General features: G+C 46.4%; 1 protein-coding gene across 2 annotated transcripts in view; it reads left to right on the top strand.

Annotated features, from left to right (window-relative positions):
• Abat (4-aminobutyrate aminotransferase) overlaps nt 1–23,172 on the top strand; it is a 102,106-nt gene that overhangs the window by 51,524 nt on the left and 27,410 nt on the right. For both annotated transcript variants that reach the window (XM_004627776.2, XM_004627775.3), the window contains exons 2-6: nt 1,191–1,298; nt 7,345–7,442; nt 10,639–10,668; nt 12,223–12,340; nt 19,293–19,342. In XM_004627776.2, the coding sequence (XP_004627833.1) occupies nt 1,232–1,298; nt 7,345–7,442; nt 10,639–10,668; nt 12,223–12,340; nt 19,293–19,342 (363 nt within the window). In that variant the 5' untranslated portion in view covers nt 1,191–1,231. The remainder of the gene's footprint in view (nt 1–1,190; nt 1,299–7,344; nt 7,443–10,638; nt 10,669–12,222; nt 12,341–19,292; nt 19,343–23,172) is intronic.

Below are 23,172 nucleotides of genomic sequence, written 5' to 3'. Positions count from 1 at the left end.
AAAAAAAAAAAAAAAAAAGCTGGATTGCAGAGGAGTCTCTGGACTTTCTTACACAGGCTCTGTATTCACAGAGGGGAACTGGGTTTGCCCCAGCAGGCTCAGCAGTGCCACCGTGGCGCATCCACAACCACACTACGCCCTGGCCTCTCATGTCTGCAGTAGGGTGGCCATCCCAGTGTGCCTGTGGCTGCCTTGGTTTAAAAGTGGAAAGTCTCACATCCAAAGAACCTTCTTATCCCAGGCAGACTGGAATGGTGGGTCATTCACCCAGTGACAAAGGGCCTTTTCTGTAAGTCAGGAGTAAATGACCTTGACAAATTGAAACTTTAAATGTATAACTTTCGGCACAGCATCGGTGTTGCCAGGAAATTAACAAAGAACGAAACACCCTAGAAAATGCACTTTGGAGACAGCTGTGCTCACTCAGACCCTGTCCCAGCCTGTAGTCCACCTCACGCAGAGTCCCCTTGCATGCTCTGATCTGAATCAATGCTTGTCTTTTCTTATTCGGATCTTAGTAAATTCACCACCCCTCGTCTATCCTTCTGCTTGGGCATTTTCCTTCCTTGTGAGAGATCTCATGCCAGATCCATCCATTCTGTTTTCTCACCTGAATTATCTTACCCAGGAGTGTGGTAAAGAGCCAATGAGAAAGCACGTGGATTTAAGCATGCATTCAGCACAATATATGCTTCGAGTAAAGTGACTATTCAGAGCTGGGCATGGCAGTGCACACCTGCAATGTCAACAGTGTGGGGCGTTGAGGCAGGAGGAGTGCTAATTCCATCCCAGCCTGAGCAACTAGGTCACTTAGTGAGACCCTTTCTCAAAATAAAAAAATGAAAAAGAGGCTGGGGACATAGCTCAAGGCAAGGTTTCTAGGTTCAATCCCCAGTACAGAAAAAAAAAAAAAAAAGTATTCAGACAGGTAGTAGACACCAATAATAACACCAGAGCCTGGGAGGCTGAAGCAGGAGGATCATAAGTTCATAGACAACCCGAGCTATACAGCAAGTTCATGGTCAATGCGGACAGCATGGTGAGACCTTGTCTCAAAAACAAAGCAAACAAGTGACTGCAAAAGCTAAGGATTTAATGACCTTAAGACATCTCCATGAGGTGAGAAATGTTGGGGTGAAGTGCGTGGCCCCCAGAGCTAAGCCTAACTCTGAGCTTGTGTTCTCTTTCAGGGTGGCAACGAGGAAAGCGTCCCTGTTCCTGACGAGGGGCCATGGCCTTCCTGTTGCTGCCCCGGCGGCTGGCCTGTCGCTCCTGGCACAACCACCTGCTTGTGTCTGGTAAGCCCTGGAAGACAGGTCTTGGCAAGACCAGGTTCTAAAGGAGACATTGTCCAGTCCAGAGCTCCCTGGGCTGGAGAGTTGTTGTGGATAGAGGGACCTAGCCGCCAGGGCTTATGGGCTTCCTGTCCACCCCTTCCCGTCTCCTATCTCTGTCATCAGCTCCTGACCACAGGAGGACAGTTCCCCACAGGGAAGGGAATGGACGCAGGTAGGAGCCACTCTTCCTGTTCTGGGGTGGTGGCCTCTACCTCCAGAAGAGCCCAGGCCACAGGGCAGAATGGCAAACATAACTGGGGTGCTGCCAAAGATGCTTTGACTTATGGGTTTTTTTTATGATGGATCAAAGCACTACACATTCAATAGAAACTGTACTTTGGATTTCAAACCTTCATATAGTTTTGGGGCTAGCATGGTACAATACTGTTGTGATGCTAGGCAGGGGCAGCAGCAAGCCATTGTTCCTGGTCCGAAAGTGATGACCGGTTGCCGTGGCAACCCCATCCAGCCATTCATTTGTGTTCGGTGCTTCCAACACTCCACAGGCCTGGTGTGCTGTCAGCTGTGTGTTAATGGAGAGTAGCATTCAGCCATCACCTTCAATACAGGAGTCAGTAAATTATAGGAGACAGTCCACACTTGGTCAAAAAAAAAAGAGATTTGTGCTAGGAAATGTCAGCCAGGTGCAGGCCGATTTGAGTGTTCTGAGCACATTGAAGGCAGGCGGGGTATGTTAGGATGGTTGGTAGCATATCAGACAGCTTCACATCGCTACAACAAAATACCTGAGATAGGAAACTTAACGAGCAGTGAGAGCTCTATGTAGCCCACAGTTTTGGAGCTTCAGAGTCCAGGATGCCAGAGGAGGAGCACTGACCTCTGTGAGGAGGCACAAGTGGCAGGAAAGAGCATCACTTGCCAAACAAGGAAAGGGGGGAGGGGAGAGGACAGGAGAGAGGTCTCACGGTCCCTTTTGTGACCCCCAGTAACCTCAGGACCTCCCATAAGACCCCACCTAAAAGGTTTCACCACCTCCCAGTGTCAGCACCCCGGAGACCCCACCTCTGCCACATGGGCCTTTGGGGGACACTCACCCACATCTTGGCAGGAATGTCAGATGGTGTAAGTGCACTTTTTACCTCTCACACTTTCAATCCTCAATGGGTTTGTTAGAATGTGACCCCATCCCCATTCAAGGAGCATCTGTAATTGTCCTACAAGCCGGGGTCAGGAGGCACCATGCCGGCAATGTCCCCCCTTGCTCCCCTCTCCCTCACCTCCCTGTCTAACTGGCCACCAACACTGGCTCCTTCTTCCCCATAGCCTCTCTCAGATGCTTCCATTTTCTTCTGCCTCTCACAAAAAAGATAGCCGTCAACAGGAGCCTCCTTTGGACACCTAGAGACCAGCCTCCTGCCGAGGCAGGAGTGGCCTTGGCACTGGCTGGCCATGAAGTAGGTTCAGAAAGGCCAGAGGGCAGCAGTCTCTTCCCAGTGCTTCTTGTGATGGCCCCCTCTGGTCCATCCCGTCTTCTGAGGACGAGCTGTTCCCAAGTCCTTGCCCTGCATGGTGAACACTGGAGTTTACATTATGGATAGATGAAGAGAAAGAATGATGGGTTTCCCCTCATGAGAGCTTTGGCAGGCTTTCTTTTAGAATATTTAGGGATAATGTCCATGTTTAGAGAAGTTGCAAAAATAGTACTGAGAGACCCTACGTAGCCCTCACCCAGTCTCTCCTGTTGTTAATATATATCTCAAGGATGCATCTGTCAAAATAAGGACCTGAGCTGGGCATGGTGGCACCTACGTGAAGTGCCAGTATTTGGGAGGCTGAGACAGGAAGATTGCTGTGAGTTCTGGGCTAGATGGTGAGCTCAAAGCTAGGCTTAACTACATAGTAAGACCCTGTCTCACAACCAAGAACCTGGCTTGGCACCCGGAAGTTCCCTGACCTCTAGACTTCTACTGAGATTTCCCCAGTGTTTCTCTATTTCAACCCCGGGATCTGGTCCACGTTCCCATATTGCATTTAGTTGTCACGTGTGTTAGTCAGACACAGGTTACTTACAAAATGAAGGGGTTTACTTGGCTCACAGTGTTGGACGCGGAGAATGCAAACCAGAGCGTGCAGGCTTTAGTGAAGCCCAGAGCAGATGGTAACAGCAGGAGCGGGGTCTGTGCAGACAGCCACATCCTAAGCGAGGAAGCAGGGAGAGCTAGGTGGCTGCTAGCTGCCTTCCAAGTGTCCACGTCTGGTTTTTATTGAAAAGGAGAGTGATCCGCACCCATGAAGAGCTGTGGTCAGTGGATATACATCCGATATTTCATGTAGGCCCTGGAGTGGATGTTGTGTGCTAACCTGGAGTTCTCGCCAGGGAAGAAATAAACAGTTTAGTGTCAAAAGGGCATTGGTGGACTACTGGACTCTTTTAGAATATTTTGCTGAGTTAACACACCTATAATATTCAAATAACAGAACTTAACAAAAAAAAGGGATACAGATGAATGTCCATTTTGTATCTGTGTAGTCAAAGTGGTTAGGATAGATATATAGTTACATTCTCTTAATGAATAGAGGGATTTGTTCTAATGGTGTTTGTAAATAGGATATCATGTCCGCATCTTGTACAGCAATTAACCACTAGGAAGAATGTATGCAATGTGTTAATTATTGAATCTGTCCTACCAATTTGGTTTATAATTATCTCATTGCGATTTGTTTCTCAATAAGATTATGGAAAAAAATAAAAATATAAGTAAAAATATTTAAAAAAGAAAAAAAAAAGTAAATCTACTAAATTAAAAAAAAAAAAAGGCATTGGTATGTGCCACAACCTTTCACTCTTCCAGTGGAATAAACTCTCTAGAAATTCCCTTTTCAAGATGAAAGGGAAGAAAGTAAGAGCTGCTTTCTCCACGCTTCAAGGGTGAAGTGCCGTGTTCACTTCGGCAGTGCGTATCTTACAGAGTGAAGGCTGCATTTTTAACTGGACTTCATGTTCAGAAGGTTAATTTGTGTGATTAGTTCAGAAGCTTTTGGTATTCAAAGGAATTGCAGACAAACAAATGAATTTAAATGTCTTCTAGTACCATGACTTGTATTGTTTGATGAGCTCTGTGTTTATGTGTCTGTGTCTGTGTGTGTGTGTGTGTGTGTGTGTGTGTGTGTGTATATACATATTTTGTGACACTCTTCTTTTTTCTACCTTTCTTTTTTTCAGTAGTGAGCACTGAACCCAGGGCCTCATACACCTTGAGCAAATGCTGTACCGCTGAACCATACCCCATCCTTTTAGCCTCCCTGAGCTCAAGCTTCCTCGCCTCTGTAATAGAGACAGATAGATAGGACATATAGGGATAGCATACATATATGTGTGTGTATATGAAGCTGAAGTTGGATCGCTTATGTGACTTAGCTGAAGTGTCTCCTGAGTCCCCAGTAAGTGGAGCAACACTTTCCAGCTAGCAGACTTGTACAGCGGCACCTTGGCTACGGAGCCACTTGGCAGAGTGCTGTTTTTGTTTGCCAGTTCTTCTGCATCAGGTGATGAACACACCCATAGTGATCTTTCCTGAGTGAACACAAACATGTCCATCTTTTTTCAAAATCAGAAAACAAATTAAGTCCATGAATCGAGGCACTGCTGTAGCAAGAGGGTTGAGAAAAGGTGTAACCAACAGAAACTTTCAAGTCCTTTCACACACACCTTGGGGCTCCCCGCTGTCCTTCCCTCAGGATGGGGAGGTGGTCAGAATGCCTTGTTCTGTTCAGCCATTCACTGAGCTCAAGCCCTGGTGTGTGGGGAACATGAGGAATTTCCAGCAAATGACTTGTGACCAGAACTGTAGTTTAAAACCAACACAAATCCATCTGCTAAGTAGGGACAACCTCAATTTAGAAATTTGATTATGTCCTCTCCGATGTGGTTTTTCTTTTAAGATGGCTCTTGCTCAGTCACCCAGTTTGTCCTCCCACTTGCAATCTTACTCTCCACCTCAGCCTCCTGTGTAGCCATGTTTACAGGCATGTCTCGCCACACCCAGCTGGCTGCCCTTCTTCTCCGGTGTATGCTAGAATATTGAAAAGCAACCCTTGGTCAGTCCAAATGGGCTCCCTCTTCAGTCTCGTGCTTCCATGTCATCTTGGTACCTAAAGAAATACAAAAACAGTTCTTAGTTTTCGAGTGCTTATACCAAAAACATGAGCTGGATATTGTGGTAAACATCTGTAATCCCAGCCCTCTGCAAGGCTGAGTTTGGAGAACCAAAAGCTGGAGCCAGCCTGGAGTGACTTATCAAAACCCTGTCTCAAAATAATACTGGGGGGCAGCATGGCTCAAGGCAAAGACCCTGCATTCAATCCCCAGTACTACATAAAATAAAATCATGGGAAACACTATTCTATAAATCAGTTGATCTCAAATTTCATTACACATTGGAATCATGGAGGGGCTTTTTTTGTTTTTGTTTTTGAGGCAGCAGCTACTATGTTGCTCAGTCTAGTCTTGAACTCTTGGCATTGAGGTATTCTTTCTGCCTCAGTCTTACGAGGAGCTAGGGTTACAGACACGTGCCACCAGGCCTGGCTTCCCTCCTACATGATTTGAATTGTCACAACTGGGAGTAGAGTTGGGGACAGGTACACTGGACACCCCATGGACAGAGTCCAGAGATGCTGCTACACATCCTCTAGTGCATGGGACAAAAAGCATTATCCAGTCCAAAATGTCAGCAGTGTCATGCTTGAAAAACTCTAGGCTCCATACACATCTGGATTACATTTGGTTTAAATTGTTATAAAATTTGGATTTTTTTTACTTTAGTCTTTTATATACTAATATGATAGGCATCTTCCCGTATCCATAAATATTCAAAATTCCTCTCTCAAAACGATGGGCACATAATTTACCAGGAAATGTTTGGCTGTGTCATGTTTTGCTTAACTTCCCTCCTGTGTTGACCATGTAGGTTGTGTTCCTTTGCTGTTATGAACAATACTATGCTGAATATTTTTTACCCACGTTTCTGTGTGTTGGTCCCATTATTTTCTTAAAATAAATCCTTTTTTAAATTTTAATCACTTTTTTATTTTATAGAAAAATGGTAAAACAAAATTTCATGACAAGATAAAAGAATAACAATAATTAATACATTGCATGTTATTTTCTTTAAAGTAGTTACTCAGAGTGCAAGATATGGGTATAAAAATTTCTCCAATTAACATTATCTCGAACCCTCTTTCTCTATGAACTAAGGGACACTAATGCTATAACTACCTTGCAGTTTTCTCCCTTTTCTCTTCTTCTTTTCCCCATACCCCATCCTAATTTCTTTTTCCTTTTTAAACTTAATCATTTTTTTTTCTGGGTAGAAACCAGGGGAGTGCTGCCCTTTGCATTTTATTTTATTTTATTTATTCTTTTTTTGGTTTTTATTTTTTTCCATAATTTTATTGAGAAACAAGGAGCAATGAGACAGTTTCAAATCAAATTGGTAGGACAGTCCCAATAATTAACACATTGCATACTCTCTTCCTAGTGGTTATTTGCTGTACAAGATGCAGACATGATATCCTATTTACAAACACTATTAGAACAAATCCCTCTATTCCTTGAATTAAAAGAATGTAGCTATATATTTATCCTAACCATTTTGAATACACTGATACAAAATAGACATTCATCTGTATTCCCTTTTTTGTTGAGTTCCATCATTTGAAAATTATAGGTGTGTTAACCCAAAATAAATCCTTAAAAATGAAAATACTCAGGTGGAAGGACTGGAAAGCTAGCGCCAACATTTCCTCACTCCACTGGGACAGGAGCGTGCCTGTTTGTCGTAACTTCATGACGCTAACTTTTCTTATTTTGTCAGTCTGTAGTGTCCTTGTGACACCCAAAGCTGCCCAGACACAGGGCTCTGGGGCCACCTGGTCAGAACACGGCAGAGGTCCTGCACCTCCTCTGTTAGGGACTTCGGGTACCTATCAGGGTAGTGCCCATTGTGCCTGTTCTAGGGCTTCTCATGGTCTTCATTCACTGCAGGATCAAGATACATCAGTCAAGCTGCAGCCAAAGTCGATGTTGAATTTGATTATGATGGGCCCCTGATGAAGACAGAAGTCCCAGGTCCTAGGTCTCAGGTGAGTTGAGTGCACTGAGCGGTTTGTTTCTGAAAGAAGAGATAAGGACCCCCAGAGCTAAAGCAGCCAGGCTTAGGCACTGGTATTGTGAGCTGCCTTCCCAGGGTTTGCTGCTAGAGGTGAGGTGCTAAAACCAACTAGGCCATTGTGCAGAGGAGGGAGAAAAGGCTTCAGGAGACATGTCCTTATCTGTCGTCAAGACAGTGCTGCCTGGCAGAGCTTCCGATCACGCATCCTCCTGCTTGCCCTGCCTCTAGGGCTGGCTGGGGGTGGGGCAGCCCTGTTGGATGCACCCGCAAGTGCCTGGGGGACAGCTGGCTACTGCTGATCCCAGTTAGGATCGCTGCAGTGACCTGACTCTGCTGCACAGTCCCCTGCCCTCCAGCAGGAGGACTGGCTCATTCTCACCTATGCCATAGCTCCCTGCAGGCCTGGGCTCGCTCTGGCCTCTAGCACCTCTGCCTTACTCGCCAGCCAGTGCAAGTCCACGCCCAGGGGTAGGGCAGACGTCCTCCTAGAGCAGAAGAGCAGGACCCTGTGCCACAGGGCCTGCGTGTTAAATGCCTTCACTTTGATCTTGAAGGGTAAGGAAACCAGAGGGCATTCTGTGCCAGACAAGAGGACAGTGTAAGCCTTTTTAATGCAAACAGTTTTGTTTTGGTTTTCCAGATTTTTTTTTTTTTTCCTGATACTGGGAGTCAAACCCAGGGCTACTCTACCACTGAGTCATGTCCCTGTCCTTTTTATTTTTAAGTGGCTCAGGCTGGCCCTGAAATTATGATCCTTCTGTCTTACCTCCTGAGTAACTGGGGTTACAGGTGTGTACAACCAGATCTGGCTTCATTTTGCAGATTTCATTCAGTGCCTTTAAAAAAAAATTACATTATGTACCTGTAGGTACAAATTCTCTATGATGAATGTGACCATTAAGTATATCTAAAACGAGCCAATAAAACCTAATTTTTTTTAAAAAAAGACACTCCTTTTGTCACTATAACCAGTTTATAAATACAATAATCTTTTTTTCCATAGTTTTATTGAGAAACAAATAGCAATGAGACAGTTTCAAACCAAATTGGTAGGACAGTTTCAATAATTAACACACTGCATACATTCTTCCTAGTGGTTAATTGCTGTACAAGATGCAGACATGATACCCTATTTACAAACACTATTAGAACAAATCCCTCTATTCATTAAGAGAATGTAACTATATGTCTATCCTAACCACTTTGAATACACAGATACAAAATGGACATTCATCTGTATCCCCTTTTTTTGTTAAGTTCCATTATTTGAATATTATAGGTGTGTTAACTCAGCAAAATATTCTAAAAGAGTCCAGTAGCCCATAATAGTATTGGGACTTCCACTTCACTGGCAGTGTCAGAAATTGTTGACCTGAGTCCCCTACAGCTCAACATAACAGCATGCTTTACTTCTTATACTTTGTTTTTATATTTTTCTGCTGGATGGTTAAGACCAAGATAAAGCAAGACCTATGCAACAAGAGTTGTAGCTTTTGGGTCTGATAAAGTCAGTGAAATCCCCTCAGGATTTATCCTGAGATCCTGCACCTCAGATTGTAGATCCTTTGTCAGTGTCACCCATGTGGATGAGTCACGGCCATTACTTGGCCAATGTGCTCTCTGAGAAAACCTGAATGTTTTTTCTCCATGAAATTCAGTAATCTTTATACCAATGAAAATGATGGATTGTTTTGCAGTGTTTTTCCAACAGAAAGACTTTTTTCTTGCATGTTTCTATGTAAGGCTAGATCACAATTTAGCAGTAGCGAAACATTGAAATAACCTTTTGATATCCTTGTCATTAATATCACTTTATATTTTTGTGTGGAAATATATAATCCTATGGCATTAATTGCTAAGGTTTATATTGTACTGAGTTAGTTTTGGAGCGGAATTTGTTATGACAAAGCAAAGAGTGCCTAATTTTCAGGTTTTGCATAGAAATGCAGTGTATAGAATGTTTGGAATTGTCATTATAAATGTTTCTTTGATATGAAAATTATATTTTCAATTGATTATATTTTCTATTTCTCTTTTTTGATGTGTTTAGGACAGGGTCTACAGGGTCTACAGGGTCTAACTATGTAGATTGAACTCATAGTGATTCTCCTGTTTTTAGCCTCCCTAGCGCTGGGATTATAGGCGTGCACCACCATACCGAGTCTCAATCGCCACCTCAGCACACCCCAGGGACAGGGCCAGCACAGCATGCCAGGGATCAAACCCTGGCCACTGCATTCTGCCTAAGCAGGCACTTTAGTCCATGAGCTTTTTTTTTTTTTTTTTTTTTTTTTAGATAGGCTCTCACTGTACAGTCTAGGCTGGCCTTGAACTCACTTCGTAGCCTAGGCTGGCCTCAGATTCACAGTGATCCTCCTGCCTCAGCCTCCTGAGTGCTGGGATTATAGTTGTGTGCCTCCACACCCAGCTAAAAGCCTTTTCTAAAAAATAAAAAGTGAATTATTTTTGATACACACTAGATAAACACTTTCAGCTTAATTTCTTTTTCTGTCTTTTTAGGGTTTTTTTTAGTTTTTTCCCCCTGGCACCAGGGATTAAACTCAGAACCTTGCTCTTGCCAGACAGGCACTTATGCCACTGAGCTATCTCCCTGGCCCCTCAGCTTAATTTCTTTTACTAAATACACAGTTGGTCAGGCAAGAAGGATACGTATATGTATATAGTTTATTTTATCTTCCAAGTATCTAAATCTTCAGTTAGTAATTTAACCATATGATGAGATACTTTCCTGCCAACTATTTATATTAAATAATTTAAAAATATTTATAGAGCCTTCAAGATAGCTCAGAGGACTAAGCGCTTGCTTAGGCAAGTGTAGGGACCAGGGTTTGATCTGCAGCACCACGTGCCATGCTGGCCCCACCCCTGGGTATGCTGAGTGGGCCACCAAGACCGGGAGTGGTGGCACACACCTGTAATCCCAGCTCTGGGGAGGCTGAAAGCAGGAGGAGCACTACAAATCTGAGCTTCATAGTAAGACCCTGTACCAAATCATATATATATATATATAGTTGCTGACTAATAAACTATCAAGGCATTAGAAAAGAGACACAAACATTCCAAGCATGGGGGAGGCATGAAAGATCTCCACGCTGTCGTGGCCAGAGTGTGTCATGCCGTAATGGTCCTGTTCTTATCACCTGCAGGAATTAATGAAGCAGCTGAACATGATTCAGGTGAGTGGGATGAGAACACTTGCTCTGTTGCTTCCTTGTTGCGTTTTGGCTCGGGGACACTCCCTGTGCTGGCCCTTTAAAAAACATGCAGCTTGACTTTGTTGGAAATCTCTTCTGTAGTTTCCCCTGTGACTTCTTCCTGGGCCTAGCACTAGCTACGTGTTAATTTCCACGGTTTTTGTGAATTTCCCAAGTTTTTTTCTGTAACTGCTTCTAGTTTCATTTCGCCATGATTGGAGAACATTTTGTGTGGCTGCAGTCCTCTCAATAAACATTGGGCCCTCGTTACGTATGACCTGCCCTCTGGTGCCCCCTGAAGAACGCTCCCTCCCGGCGTCAGGAGACTGTGCGCTCTGCTGTTGCTGGGAGGTGTGCTCTGCAGAGGCGCGTTAGATCCTTGCGTTTGGGGTGCTGCTCACTTTCCTCAAGAATCATTTTGTTAGCTGTCCTTTCCATTACTAAATGTCACTGTTGGAACCACAGGCTGTTAAAGTGGAACGTTTCCCCCCTTCTTTTGCCATGCGTTCCATTTTTGCTTTGTGTACTGTGCGGCTGTCACTGGTTGGAAATGCGTTTGTCATTGTTGGATCCCCCTAGTGGACCACACGCTATCATTACAAGGTGTTTCTTTTTTATTGTTTTGTTTTTTTAGTTTATTCTGGTCCTAGCATAAGCCCTTCTAGCGTTCCTATGGCTGCTGTGTGGAGCGAATATCTTTTTCTATCCTCCTTTCTCTTTCATTTGTTCCTTCCTTTGTTCTCTCTCTCTCTCTCTCTCTCTCTCTCTCTCTCTCTCTCTCTCTCTCTCCCCCCCCCATTTGCAGACCAGACTCAAATACCTTAGCCTCCCAGAGAGCTGAGATTCAGGTGTCCACTACCACACTGGCTTTTCCCCTTCACTTTATGTTCAACTATTTATAGTCTTAAGTGGTCTGTCTCCTTATAAATAGCATATAGTTGGTTCTTTTTATTCAATCTGACCATCTCTGACTTTGTATTGGGTCATTTAATTGGTTCAATTAATGCTATTATTGATGTGATTGAATTTATGTTTCCAGTCTTACCTTTGGTTCTCTTTGTTTTATATCTTTTTTGCTCCTTTATTTTGCATTTTGTTTGTTTATGTTTTGTGCATTAAGTAAATATTTTCTAGTGTAGCCCTTCATTTCTCCAATAATTACTGTTTTTTCTGCTCTTCTGAGCATCTGCTCAAAGACTTACTATATATATTTGTCATATATATATATATATATTTTACTATATATCTTACCTTCCAAAATCTACTTATATCTCAAGCTTTGCAATATATGAAGCATAAACAGAATAGTTTACAAAATACGAGAACCACAGCTTCAGGAACTTCATAGAGTGCGTTGCTCCTGGAGTTGCTCCTGGAGAAAGATCTATCATGTTGCTGGCACCCCCAGTGACACCCCCCCCCCCGCGTCCACAGCAGGCGCAGGGCGTGGTTTGCTCCACCGACTGGAGCTTATTCCTAGTGGACTGAGACCCCTGAGAGATGTGGTGACACTGAGTTAGTCTTTCTTTCCCTAAGAATGCAGAGGCTGTACATTTTTTCTGCAACTACGAAGAGAGCCGAGGCAACTACCTGGTCGATGTGGATGGTAACCGCATGCTGGATCTCTACTCCCAGATCTCCTCTGTCCCCATAGGTAAGAGCTGGAGAGCTGGTTCCAGAAGCACTTTCTCTCTCTGTCTGTCTGTCTCTGTCTCTGTCTCTGTCTCTGTCTCTCTCTCTCTCTCTCTCTCTCTCTCTCTCTCTCTCTCTCTCCAGGCTTTAGACACCCCCCAAAAAGTGGCAACATGCCTATATGTTGCTGGACACCTCAGGGTCCCAAGAAAGAGTAATGTGGGGTACAGCAGGTGTTCCCAAACCCTGGGCCATGGCCCACACAGTAGAAGGAGAATGAAGCTTCGTCTGTATTCACAGCTGTATGCCCCATCACTCTCTTTACTGCCTGAGCCAACCTCCTGTCAGAGCAGCCGTGATATGAGACTTGCAGGAGTGTGAACCCAACTGTGAACTGCACACGCGTGGGATCTTGCTTGTGTGCTCTTTGTGGAAAATTAATGTGAAACGGTCCACCACCACCACTTTCCCCACCTGTGGAAGTACTGTCATCTACAACACTGGTTTCTGGTGCCGAAAAGGTGACAGTATATTATTAGGCATGTGACATGATTTTTCTCATTACTCCTCCCCAAAACCTTACAGAGTGGGTACATGTTTGTACCCCTATTCTGCAGGTAGGTAGGTAAAGCCTAGAGAGGTTAAGTAGCATGTGGTAGAGGTATAGCTTGTTTTGAGTGCAGGTCTGTGTGACTACAGTGTCCACAGTGTAGGACAACAGGATGGATTTCCAGAAGAAGAGACTGCAACCAGGACTCTTGTCCAAGTTGTCCATGGAAGAAGAATACTCAGGAGAAAGGAGAGAAGGGAAAGGGCAGGGCAACAAGCAGAAAGAACAAGGGGCCTCTGGAGAATCGAGCTGTGCCGAGGGCCTGTGGCATGCCTGTACCAGCCCAGCATTGCCCATTGGCTGCCAGAGGGGCAGGCCTGTGTCCTCTCCTGGCCAAGCGGCTTCTACACAGCAAGGACAATCTTCTAGATGGGGAGGCAGCAGGAACTGTCATCAGCCAGCACACAGAGCAGCTGGGAGGGGGGTAACCTGCCCAGGAGAAGCTAACTGACCCAGGTATAATACCAGTGGCATCTGCCTCCCCGACTGCCCTCCCAGCCATGCAAAGCAATGCAGATGGCAGGATGGATGGGGCTAATGTGGAAACGCAGAAGCTGCTATGTGGATGGCTAACGTCCCTCTGGTTGGTTGGTAGACTCCTGGTGGTGTCTGCTGCTTTAGGCTGTGTGTGGTGAAGGGGATCCTGTTGCAGATGAGCCTGATTATCTGCCACAGAGGAGGTTGGGTGTCTCGCACTCTCCAGCAGCAGCAGCAGCAGCAGCAGCAGCAGCAGCAGCAGCAGCAGCAGTGCCCCTGGCCTCTCAGCAGTGTGAGGAGGTTCTACTGAGATCCAGCCTTCACAGTTCCCTTTCTCTGCTTAGCAGCCCATTTCCTCAGAGCCATGAGGATGTGATCAGAGACTAAGAGGGTGACTCATTGCTAGGGGGGCATTAAGAGATGCCTCGGGATTTGCAGGCACTTTAGAGTCAAGGAGTTAGAAAACCTCACCTCTCATGTAGGCTAGAGTGCAAAGGATGCACTCTCAGTTGTCCTAGATTCAAATCCTGGCTCCTTCTCTCAGGCATGGCACTGGGACGACACCCCGGGCTCCTTCAGTTGCAATCCCAGCCATCACATAGGTGAAAAGAGTCGGATCTGCAGCACTTGTTAGAGGACTACATTGAGACTAAAGTTCGAAGAGTTTTTGCAGGCTACTCTATATCCCCTATCTTTAAGTTTAAGAATGTTTGGGTTTTTTCGATTTTGGTTTTCGCTTTCTGGTTTCTAGCAAAGGGGTAGTTAATGGGCATTGAACCCACACCCCATGAGCCTAAGGAGCTACATCTTCAGCCCCTTTTATTTTATTCATTTGTGTTTTCAGACAGGGTCTTATTAAGTTGTCCAGGCTGCCCTGAAACTTACAGTCATCCTGCCTCAGTTTTCCAAGCAGCTGGGGTGACATGTGTGTGCCTGGCTTGAAATGATATTTTTAGCTCATAGAGAACTTGACCATAACATCCAATGACCATAGCACCCTCTCTGTTCATGTCCTTGCCAGGGATCAGCAGGCAGCAGAGTTTGCCCAGTGGGCACAGGGAGCCTAAGAATGTGACTCAATGACTCTGTCCCCTCTGCTTGTTTCTACAGAGCAGTTTGAACTCCTACCCTGCAGTTAGGGCATCAGTGAGGGTCCTACAGCATGGAAGCCTATGGTGGGATTGCTGTGACCCAAGGGAATGGCTCTCCTCTCCTCTCTTTCTCTTTCAGGAGCCACTAAAACAAGCCCATTCTGTGGCTTAATGAGATTTTCCTTATCTACTGAGGCAGAAAAGCCATAAACACCCAGGCAGCATGATAAGGAGACAGGATACAAGGATCTCTGGCCAAAAGCAGTTGGAAAAACCCAGAGAGTGTTCTGTCCTTGAGTGGCAAGCAAGCCTAGGCAGAGGGTAGGGAAGGGGCTGGAGGAAGTCAGTGTGTGGCTCCCACAGCACCTTCCAGCCTCCCCCAGCCCATGCTCTGCAGCATAATGACCTCTCAAAACTGTCCTTGTCTCTTTGCTCTTCTAGGCTCCACCTTAGAGAGAGCATCTCCTGGGTGATGCCGATTCTTAGCTGTCTAAACTTGCTAGATTTTGATGATATCAAAGAACAGTCCCAGGCCTCAGAGCCTCGGACTGGCGACACAAAGCTACAAATGCAACAGTGATTAAATACCAAGTCTCCTTCCAAAGGACATGTATTTCAATCAGAAAGTGAATTGGGTTAGAGCAAATAGGTGCAAGGCCTTAGTCCCCTGGGGCTGCTATGACAAAATGCCAGAGACCAGTACATTTCCAACAACCAAGGTCTACTTGCCACACTTGCGGAAGCTAGAGAATCTAAGGTCAAGGCACCAGCAAGGGCAGTAGACCCACGGTCTGGTGAGGGCTTTCTGGTTCATGATGATGCTTCTTCGCTGTGCCCCAACACAGCAGCAGGCTGCAGAAGCTCCCCATTCTCCTGACCTAATCACCTCCCATAGGTCGCACCTCCTAGTACTGTCACCTTGGGGGCTAGCAGGTCAACACAAGGATCTGAGGGGATAAAAATATTCAGACCATAAGGGTATGTGTGATTAAAAAAAACAATCGTGGTGCTTCCAGGTAGCAGTGGTTCTGTTCCCCCAGAGTCTACTTTCTGCTCCAAGAGTCACCCATTAGTCTTTTCTCACATGTGACAGTGTTGAGTTCTTGCCCCTCTCACTCAGTTACTATATCATTCATTCAACTGAAACACATTAGGCTGAACATTTGGGGGGTCTTATGATCCCATCTCCAGACCTCAGGGCCACCCTCCTCCTAAAAGCCTGGCCTTCCTGCAGGGCTCCTGCGAGGCCTGGCAATAAGGAACAGAAGCCCCCCTGCACATCGTAGATGTTGGATAGATGGATTCTGTCCTGAAGAGGGTGGATGGGGAAGGTGCTGCTCGCACCGGAGCCGCACTGTCCTGGGCCCAGAGCCTGTCTCTGAGGGAGAGAAGCCAGGCCTGTTCTTCGTTTTCATTGGCCCCAGTGAGCTAGCAAAGCCTGCCTCCGGGCGCTGGGAAGATTAAGTGAAATCAAGCATACAGAGCATTTGACACAGAGCTTGGCACATACTGCTCAATAAATAGGAGCTCTAATCTCATCAGTTATGTGTGTTTTCTTTCTCTTATGTTCCAAAAGTTTAAATATGTAAAGACTGAAATTTCTGAGAATGTTTATCAAGGTGGTTGAACCAGATGAAGCTGTGTTTTATGCCATTCATTCATCAAATATATGTGTATTGAAGCAGTAAAGAAGTACCACACCAAGCAAGCAGAGAAGTTAAATTACAGTGCGAGGCAGGACATCCTCATTTTGTCTTTTTTTTTTTTTTTTTTTTTACTTTCTGCAAAGCTTTATTCCAGAGGGGCTCAGTCCTTCTTGGCAGCTGCCTTCCTCATGGCGGCTGGCACGTTGCTCAGCTCCTCATGCCTCCTCTTGGAGTGGATGTGTGTCCCCGCCCTTTTCTTGATGAACTTGAGGGTACGCTTGTCCTTGGAGACGTTGAGCAGCTCCATGGCACACTACTTGTGGGGGTGAAGCCGCACACCTCCCGGATCATGTCCCACACAAACTTGGTGTGTTCGGTGAGACGTTCGCGATGGCAGCTGTGCCTTGGTTTGCTCACATTCTTAGTCACCTTGTGGCCCTTGCTGAGGCCCACGGCCATGGGATAGCAGAGGGCCATGGCTACTCTTCTTCGATGGTTGCTGTGACAGAAGCTTCATTTTGTCTTTGGGTCACTTGTTACATTCATTTTGTTTTGTATGGAAAATTGAACTCAGGGCCTCGAGTTTGCCAGCAGGCACTGTGCCACTGAGCTACATCGCTGACCCACTCATTACAATTTTTTTTTTTTTTTTTTTTTTGGCGGAACCAGGGATTGAACTCAGATCCTTGCGTTTGCCAGTCAAGCACTTATCCTACTGAGCCATCTCCCCAGCCCCTACAATTTCATAGGAATATAATTGATTATTGTGCACTTAATCTCACCTCCTTGTTAGCACTAATCATTTCTTAGTGGACTCCTTAAGATTTCTCCATATATGGGCTGGTGAGATAGCTCAGCGATATAAAGCGCCTGCTTAGGCAAGCAAGCAGGGACCACATTTCAATCCCTGGCACCACATGCTGACCCAGCTTCGCCCCCCTGGGTGAATTCAGCCGCCAACAAAAAAAAAAAAAAAAAAAAAAAAAAAAATTTCTCTATATAAGATCTGCAAGTAGAGGTAGTATCACTTCTTCCTTTTCCAATCTAAATACTTTGTGTTTCTCTTTCTTACATTGTATTCTTAATTTGTATTCTGCCTAACTGAAACCTCTAATAGGATGCTGACTAGAAGTGGCAGGGGAGGATGCCCTCGCCCTGATCTTGGGGAGAAAGCATTCATCTTTCACCACTGAGTACTGTTAGCTGCAAGTTTTTTAGCAGGCTGAGAAGGTGCATTTCAATTCCTACTTTACTGAATGGTGTTTTTTGTTTTTTGTTTTTCAATCATGAAACCACACTGAGTCTTGTCAAATGCCTTTTCTGCATCTGGTGAGATGATCACGTGGTTTTGTTATTCTACTGACATGATGTATCGCATTCAGACCATGCTTCACAGGGAAGAGACAGACACAGCAGGGCGGGGAGGCAGGCTGCAGACCTCAGTGAAAGGTTTCCCCGAAGGGGCCTCCTCAGGACATTGTGGCAGGAAAAAATCTGGATGCTCAGAGAGGCAAAGAAAGGGCATGTGAGGCAGGGGGTGCGGTGGAAGTTAGGCATGCAAAGAGGCGTGCTCTGGGGCACAAAACCACCCCTGGGCAGAGTAGGGAATCAGACTGGGGAGGCACAGCTTGCCCCTTCCTTATCCTCTGTGCCCTGCCCAGTGCCCAAAGTAGGCACCAAAGCCCCACAGCTGCCAGGACTGCATCGAGGCTCCTCCCTCCTCCTTCCTGCCCTCAGAATGACCATCTGTTCTGATACTGCTCTAGGAAGAGTCCAGCAAAACCTGGTGGCCTCTATGGCTTCCAAAGACACTGTGACCCTGAGGCTCCTGAAACTGCCTCCTGCTGGGCCTCTTGATGAGGACCACGGGTCCCTGCAGAACACTCAGCAGCATGTTAAGCAGCTTTCTGAGACACAGAGCAGCTTGACTCTGAGGGAAGCCACCATACAATAAAATCATAGAGAATATCTTCAAAAAAACCCTAGAAGTCTAAAATCATCTTGCTGGAATCTAACATGACCACAGAGTAAGCCTAATGGATTTTTTCTTTGATTCTGTTTTTCAAGTTAGGCATAGTGGCATGGTCCTGTAATCATAGCATTGTAGGATGCTGAGGCAGGAGAACTGCAAGTTCAAGCCCAGCCTGGGCAACTGGGCAAGAGCTTGTCTCAAAACAAAGGACCATAAAGAGCTGGAAGCATAACTCAGTGATGAAGTTACATCTGGTCTCACTCCTCAGGATGGAAAAAAATTGTTTTTAAATTTTAATTAAAGGGGGGTACTATGTTTCCCAAGCCTGATCCCCACCTCCAATTTCTTCCCCAAAGCAACTACTGTTGTTTTCTTGTAGCAAGACAGTCAGTGCATACATGAGGACTTCTATATCCATCTCTTTCCATTTTCACGTAGCGGTAGATCCCAGAGATCGTTTTAACTCAGCAGAGATAAACCTCTCGTCCTCTGCCACGGCTGCATGGTCACGTCAGAAGGCACGCATCTCAGGGATGAATCATAGGTTGCTTCCCTGATCTGTTATTGATGGGTGTTACATTGCTTGCCAGTCTGGACCATTACAGCATCGCAGCTAAGATCTAGGTGTGTGGGTCTCTAGACACATCTGTGGGAAAATCACGGAAGAGAAATTGCTGGATCAAAGCATATGTTAAGCTTTGTCTGGACAGTAAATGCAGTGGGACCCTGGGAGTGAGCACAGGATAAGCTGGTGACAGATAGGGGGACACTGTACAGTCCCCAGGTAAATGGCAAACATGCACTGAGCTCCACTTCAGCCAGTGGATCCTGACAAAAAAGCAGGAGGGAATCCATGCTTTGTCATGTTGGCCTGCTGAACTGCGGCTAGCCTCGTCTTGACACATACTTTGCCCTTGCCTCCACCTCCTCCTGTGTCTGTCTAGTCTGACGGGGTTCAACCTGAATGAGCACCAGATGCCCTAAGGCACTGGTTGCAGATCTCTGGGCTGTATGCCACTGAGAGATTGTAAGACAGGGTCAGCACCCCAGGCATCTCTGTCTGCAGAGGATAAAAGACTCTGGCAGTATGAAGAGAATTTCAGAGTTGGAAGGGATGGGGCAAGGATGTGGGAACCCTTGACTGGGATGCTTTCTCTAACATACCTTCCTCTCCCCAGGTTACAGCCATCCAGCCCTGGCAAAACTGATCCAACAGCCGCAGAATGTGGTATGTCTTCCCTGTTACATAAAGACCAAATGTTTCACGGCCATTCATGGGATCTCTGGGCAGCCCTTAGAAATAGCTCATTCCTTCATTCATTCATCATTCCACAAAAGGTCACATTATGCTCTAGGCACTTGAAATACCTTGGGGACCAAAAACATAGTGCCCCCATTCCCATGGATGCAATTGGTTAACCACACACATAAGCAAAGAATTGCACTCAGCCAGGCATGGTGGTGCATGCCTGTAATCCCAGCACTCAGGAGGCTGAGGCAGGAGGATTGGTGTGAGTTTGAGGTCAGCCAGGGCTATAACATGAGTTCAAGACCTGCCTGAACTGCATAGTGAGACCCTGTCTCAAAAAGATAAGAAAAAGAAGAAGAAGAGGAGGAGGAGGAGGAGGAGGAGAAGGAGAATTGCAACCATATTAAGTACCACAGAATAAGGCAGGCAGTTGTATAGGCATAGAGCAGAGATAATAATTAGTAATGCTTATGGAAAGTATGAGTTCTAACGTTGACATGTCTGGGAAGCCAGCAGTTATCCCCATCTTACCCAGGAGGAAACTGAGGTACAGAAAGGGACCCCCAAATAGGGTAGAGTGCACCTCCCTTCCATCTGACTGTGTTGCTCCTGCTCTTTGTTGCTGCGTGCATGAAATCACACAGTGTGCTCTGTCTTGTGTGCCTTATCTCATGTGAAGCCAGCAGTGGTGGTACACATCTGTAGTGCCAGCCACGCAGAGGGCTGATGCCGAAGGATCACAAATTTGAGGCCAGTCCAGGTAACTCAGCAACTTAGCAATTTAGCAAGGCCCTAAGTAAAATTTCAAAGTAAAATAAAAAAGGGAGGGCTGGCCAAATAGCTCAGTGGATTGTAGTGCCTGCTTAGGCAGACGCAGGGACCAGGGTTTGATGCCTGGCATGCTGCGCTGGCCCCACCCCTGGGATGTGCTGAGATTGCTATTGAGACTGGGCATGGTGGTGTGCACCTGTAATCTCAGCGCTTGGGAGGCTGAAAACAGGAGGATCACTACGAGTCCAATCTATGTAGTAAGACCCTAGATCCTGTACTAAATACATTTAAAAGAAAAAAAAAATAAGGGGGGGCTGCTGCATAGTTAGAAGTGGAACAATTGTCTACTGTGCACAAAGCCCTCAGTTCAGTCCCCAGCACGCCAAATGAAAACAAGAAACAAAACAAGTTGCAACTGTGTGATTCATCCTCCAAGTGACCTGTTGCCGCTGACTAGTGCCCTTCGAGGGTCCCAGTGTGTGAATGTAGTGCAATCGGTGCGTCTTTCCTGCTGTTGGTGGGCACGTGGGTGGTTTCCAGTTCAGGGCTCCAACTAAAATGGCTGCCATGCACGCGTGTGAGTCTCGCGATACGCGCTCCACACGTGTGCTGGACACGGAGCTAGGACCCGGGTCTTGGCATATGTTGGGGTTGAGCTTCAGCAAATCCCACCACGTCTCCAAGCCAATCCTGATTTTCACTCCCACCAGCAATGCAGGGACAGGAGAGAGGGTCTGGCTGCTCCAAATCCTCACCAACACTGGGTGTCACTGGAGGGCTTTTATTTGACTCAGAGAGGTATGTGCTAGGCTACAAATGACAAGGAACTCAATTCCCAAAAACAGATCTAAGGAAGGCAAAGTCCTGGTAAGGAACTGGGTCCCCAGCCTCAAACTGGTCTTCCCTTTAATGGACAGAATTGAAGATCACTAGAAAGAACCACTGTTTCCCCATTATAAATGGGTGTGCTCTTCCCAGGGAAACTGGGGGACCTTCCAGCCTCCAATTAGTTGACAGGTGCAGGGATCACTGGAGAGGAAATTGGGGCTTCTTGAAGGGGTCTGATGAGGGCTTTTCCCCAGAAGCTCTGAGGATATTTACATTCAAAGCCAAGCTTTGTTCTGAAACAGCGTAAGAATCCCAGATGCCTTGGCAGTTGGTGCTTTAAAAATGTGCCAACAAATATGTCAGGCACATTTGCAGTGTCAGCTGCCTGCAGGGGCAGAATCTTCCCAAGAACATGTGACGTCAGGGCCCAGGGATTCTTACTCCAGGAAGGCCCTGCCAGAGTCCTGCGGGCCCAGCGACCACTCACCCTCACCCCGCTGAGGGCTGGCCCTGTTCCTCACCTCTCCCATTTGAGTCCCTGGCAGCAACCTCTGTCCAGCAGTCAGTCCCTCACACCTCCTGCCTCACCTCCCCCCAGCCCAGCTGCTCCCCGGGCTTCCCCCTTTTTTTGGCCCCCGGGGTTGCGGCTTTTTGAAAGCTGCTCCACTTTCAAAGCAAAGCCCTTACTGATGTGGCTCCTGCATTCTTATTCAGACTTGTTTTATTTTGTTACTGGTGGTGGAACCCGAGGGAGGCCTCCCGCATGCCAGGCAAGTGCTCTGTCCCTGAGCCACCACCAGCCCCAGCCTTGTTTCTTGGTATGTGTTCTCTTACCAGTAATTGGCTGACTACTGGCCGTGTGCTGGGCACGGCTCTCACCTGGGTCACAGTGGTGAAGTCACAGTCTTGTGAGCTGCCCTACAGAGCACTGCTCGGGCCTTGGTAAGAAGAGACCCTGACGGTGTGTTAGAGACGCACTGGAATGGGTGCACACCGAGCTGAGCAACAGCCCTTGGCTGAGGACACTGCAGGCGGGGCTTCCTGTGCTTGACCCATCCACAGAAGATTCCTGGCAGGTTGTCAATTCCTGAGAAGGAACCTGTCATAATGACTTCCTGTAACTGCATAGCTAAAACTATATCCCCTGAAACTAATACCTCAGCTCCGGCTGCAATTTCTTCCATCACCAGAGCCATGTTACATTGCCCTCCACCTGTGTAAGATTTATGGAGCGTCAGGCAACCCATTCAGGACCCCTCCTCTCTCTCAGGAGTGATTCCTGTTCCCCATTCCTAGTCCCTACTCCCTATTCCCCATTCCTATTCTCCAATAAATTTTCATACTCTTAAAAAAAATTATGGGGTACCCTGAAGCCATGGTTACGCCACAGTATGTGACAGCTTGCAATCTGACTTTCCTGCACCTGGAATGGACATTGCTCAAGAGGCCTGGGCAGGTGAGACAGACACCCGCCTGTGACTTCCAGGTCCTCTTTGTATCCATCTCACCTCCTACCTCCTTACAAGCTAGGGGGTGTCCCCGTTTTGGCAGATGAAGACCCTGAAGTTCAAAGAGGTTTTTAATTTGCCCAAGGTTGCACAGCCACTTAAACCAAGCTCATTTTCTTCATCATGCTGCACTTTAAAGCTCATGGCTGGCAGTGAAGTTTCTAGAAACCTGTCCTCATTTGATTCTGTGATCCAATGTCCCAGATAGCTTCTGTTCTTGGTGTCATGCTTTGTCAAATAAGAACACCACCCCCACATCATCCCCAGCCCCAGATAGGCAGTCAAGCTATCAGCCTGCCCGTCCTCCTCTGGGAGCCTCTTCCCTCCACCCATAGCTGCAGTCTGCCTCCACCCTGTTACAGTGGTGTATCCTATTACATCTTAGCATGAGGAGAAAATGCTCCCAAAGGCCTCAGCAGGCCAGCCGAGGTCTCCAGGCTATACCTTGCAAACTCGTATCTAGCATTAACCCTTGTGGAGGAGGCTGCTGGGAGGGTGTGACACAGTGGCACATGGACCCAGCCTGGATCTGTTCTTTGCTGGTACAAACTCCTCAGTTTCCTAACTCTACAATGGAAGAGTGTTCAATTCCCTTGTCACTGCTCCTAGACTCACTGGGGTGGTCACAAGGAGAAAAGACAACAGAGGTCTGACTCTACCACAATTTCTAGAGGCCCAAGCCAAGTCCCAAAGCCATGAGAA

The sequence above is a fragment of the Octodon degus genome, unplaced genomic scaffold (assembly GCF_000260255.1).
Source record: "Octodon degus isolate 3935 unplaced genomic scaffold, OctDeg1.0 scaffold00021, whole genome shotgun sequence".
In the NCBI taxonomy this organism is placed as follows: domain Eukaryota; kingdom Metazoa; phylum Chordata; class Mammalia; order Rodentia; family Octodontidae; genus Octodon; species Octodon degus.
This window is presented reverse-complemented; position numbering and strand designations above follow the sequence as displayed.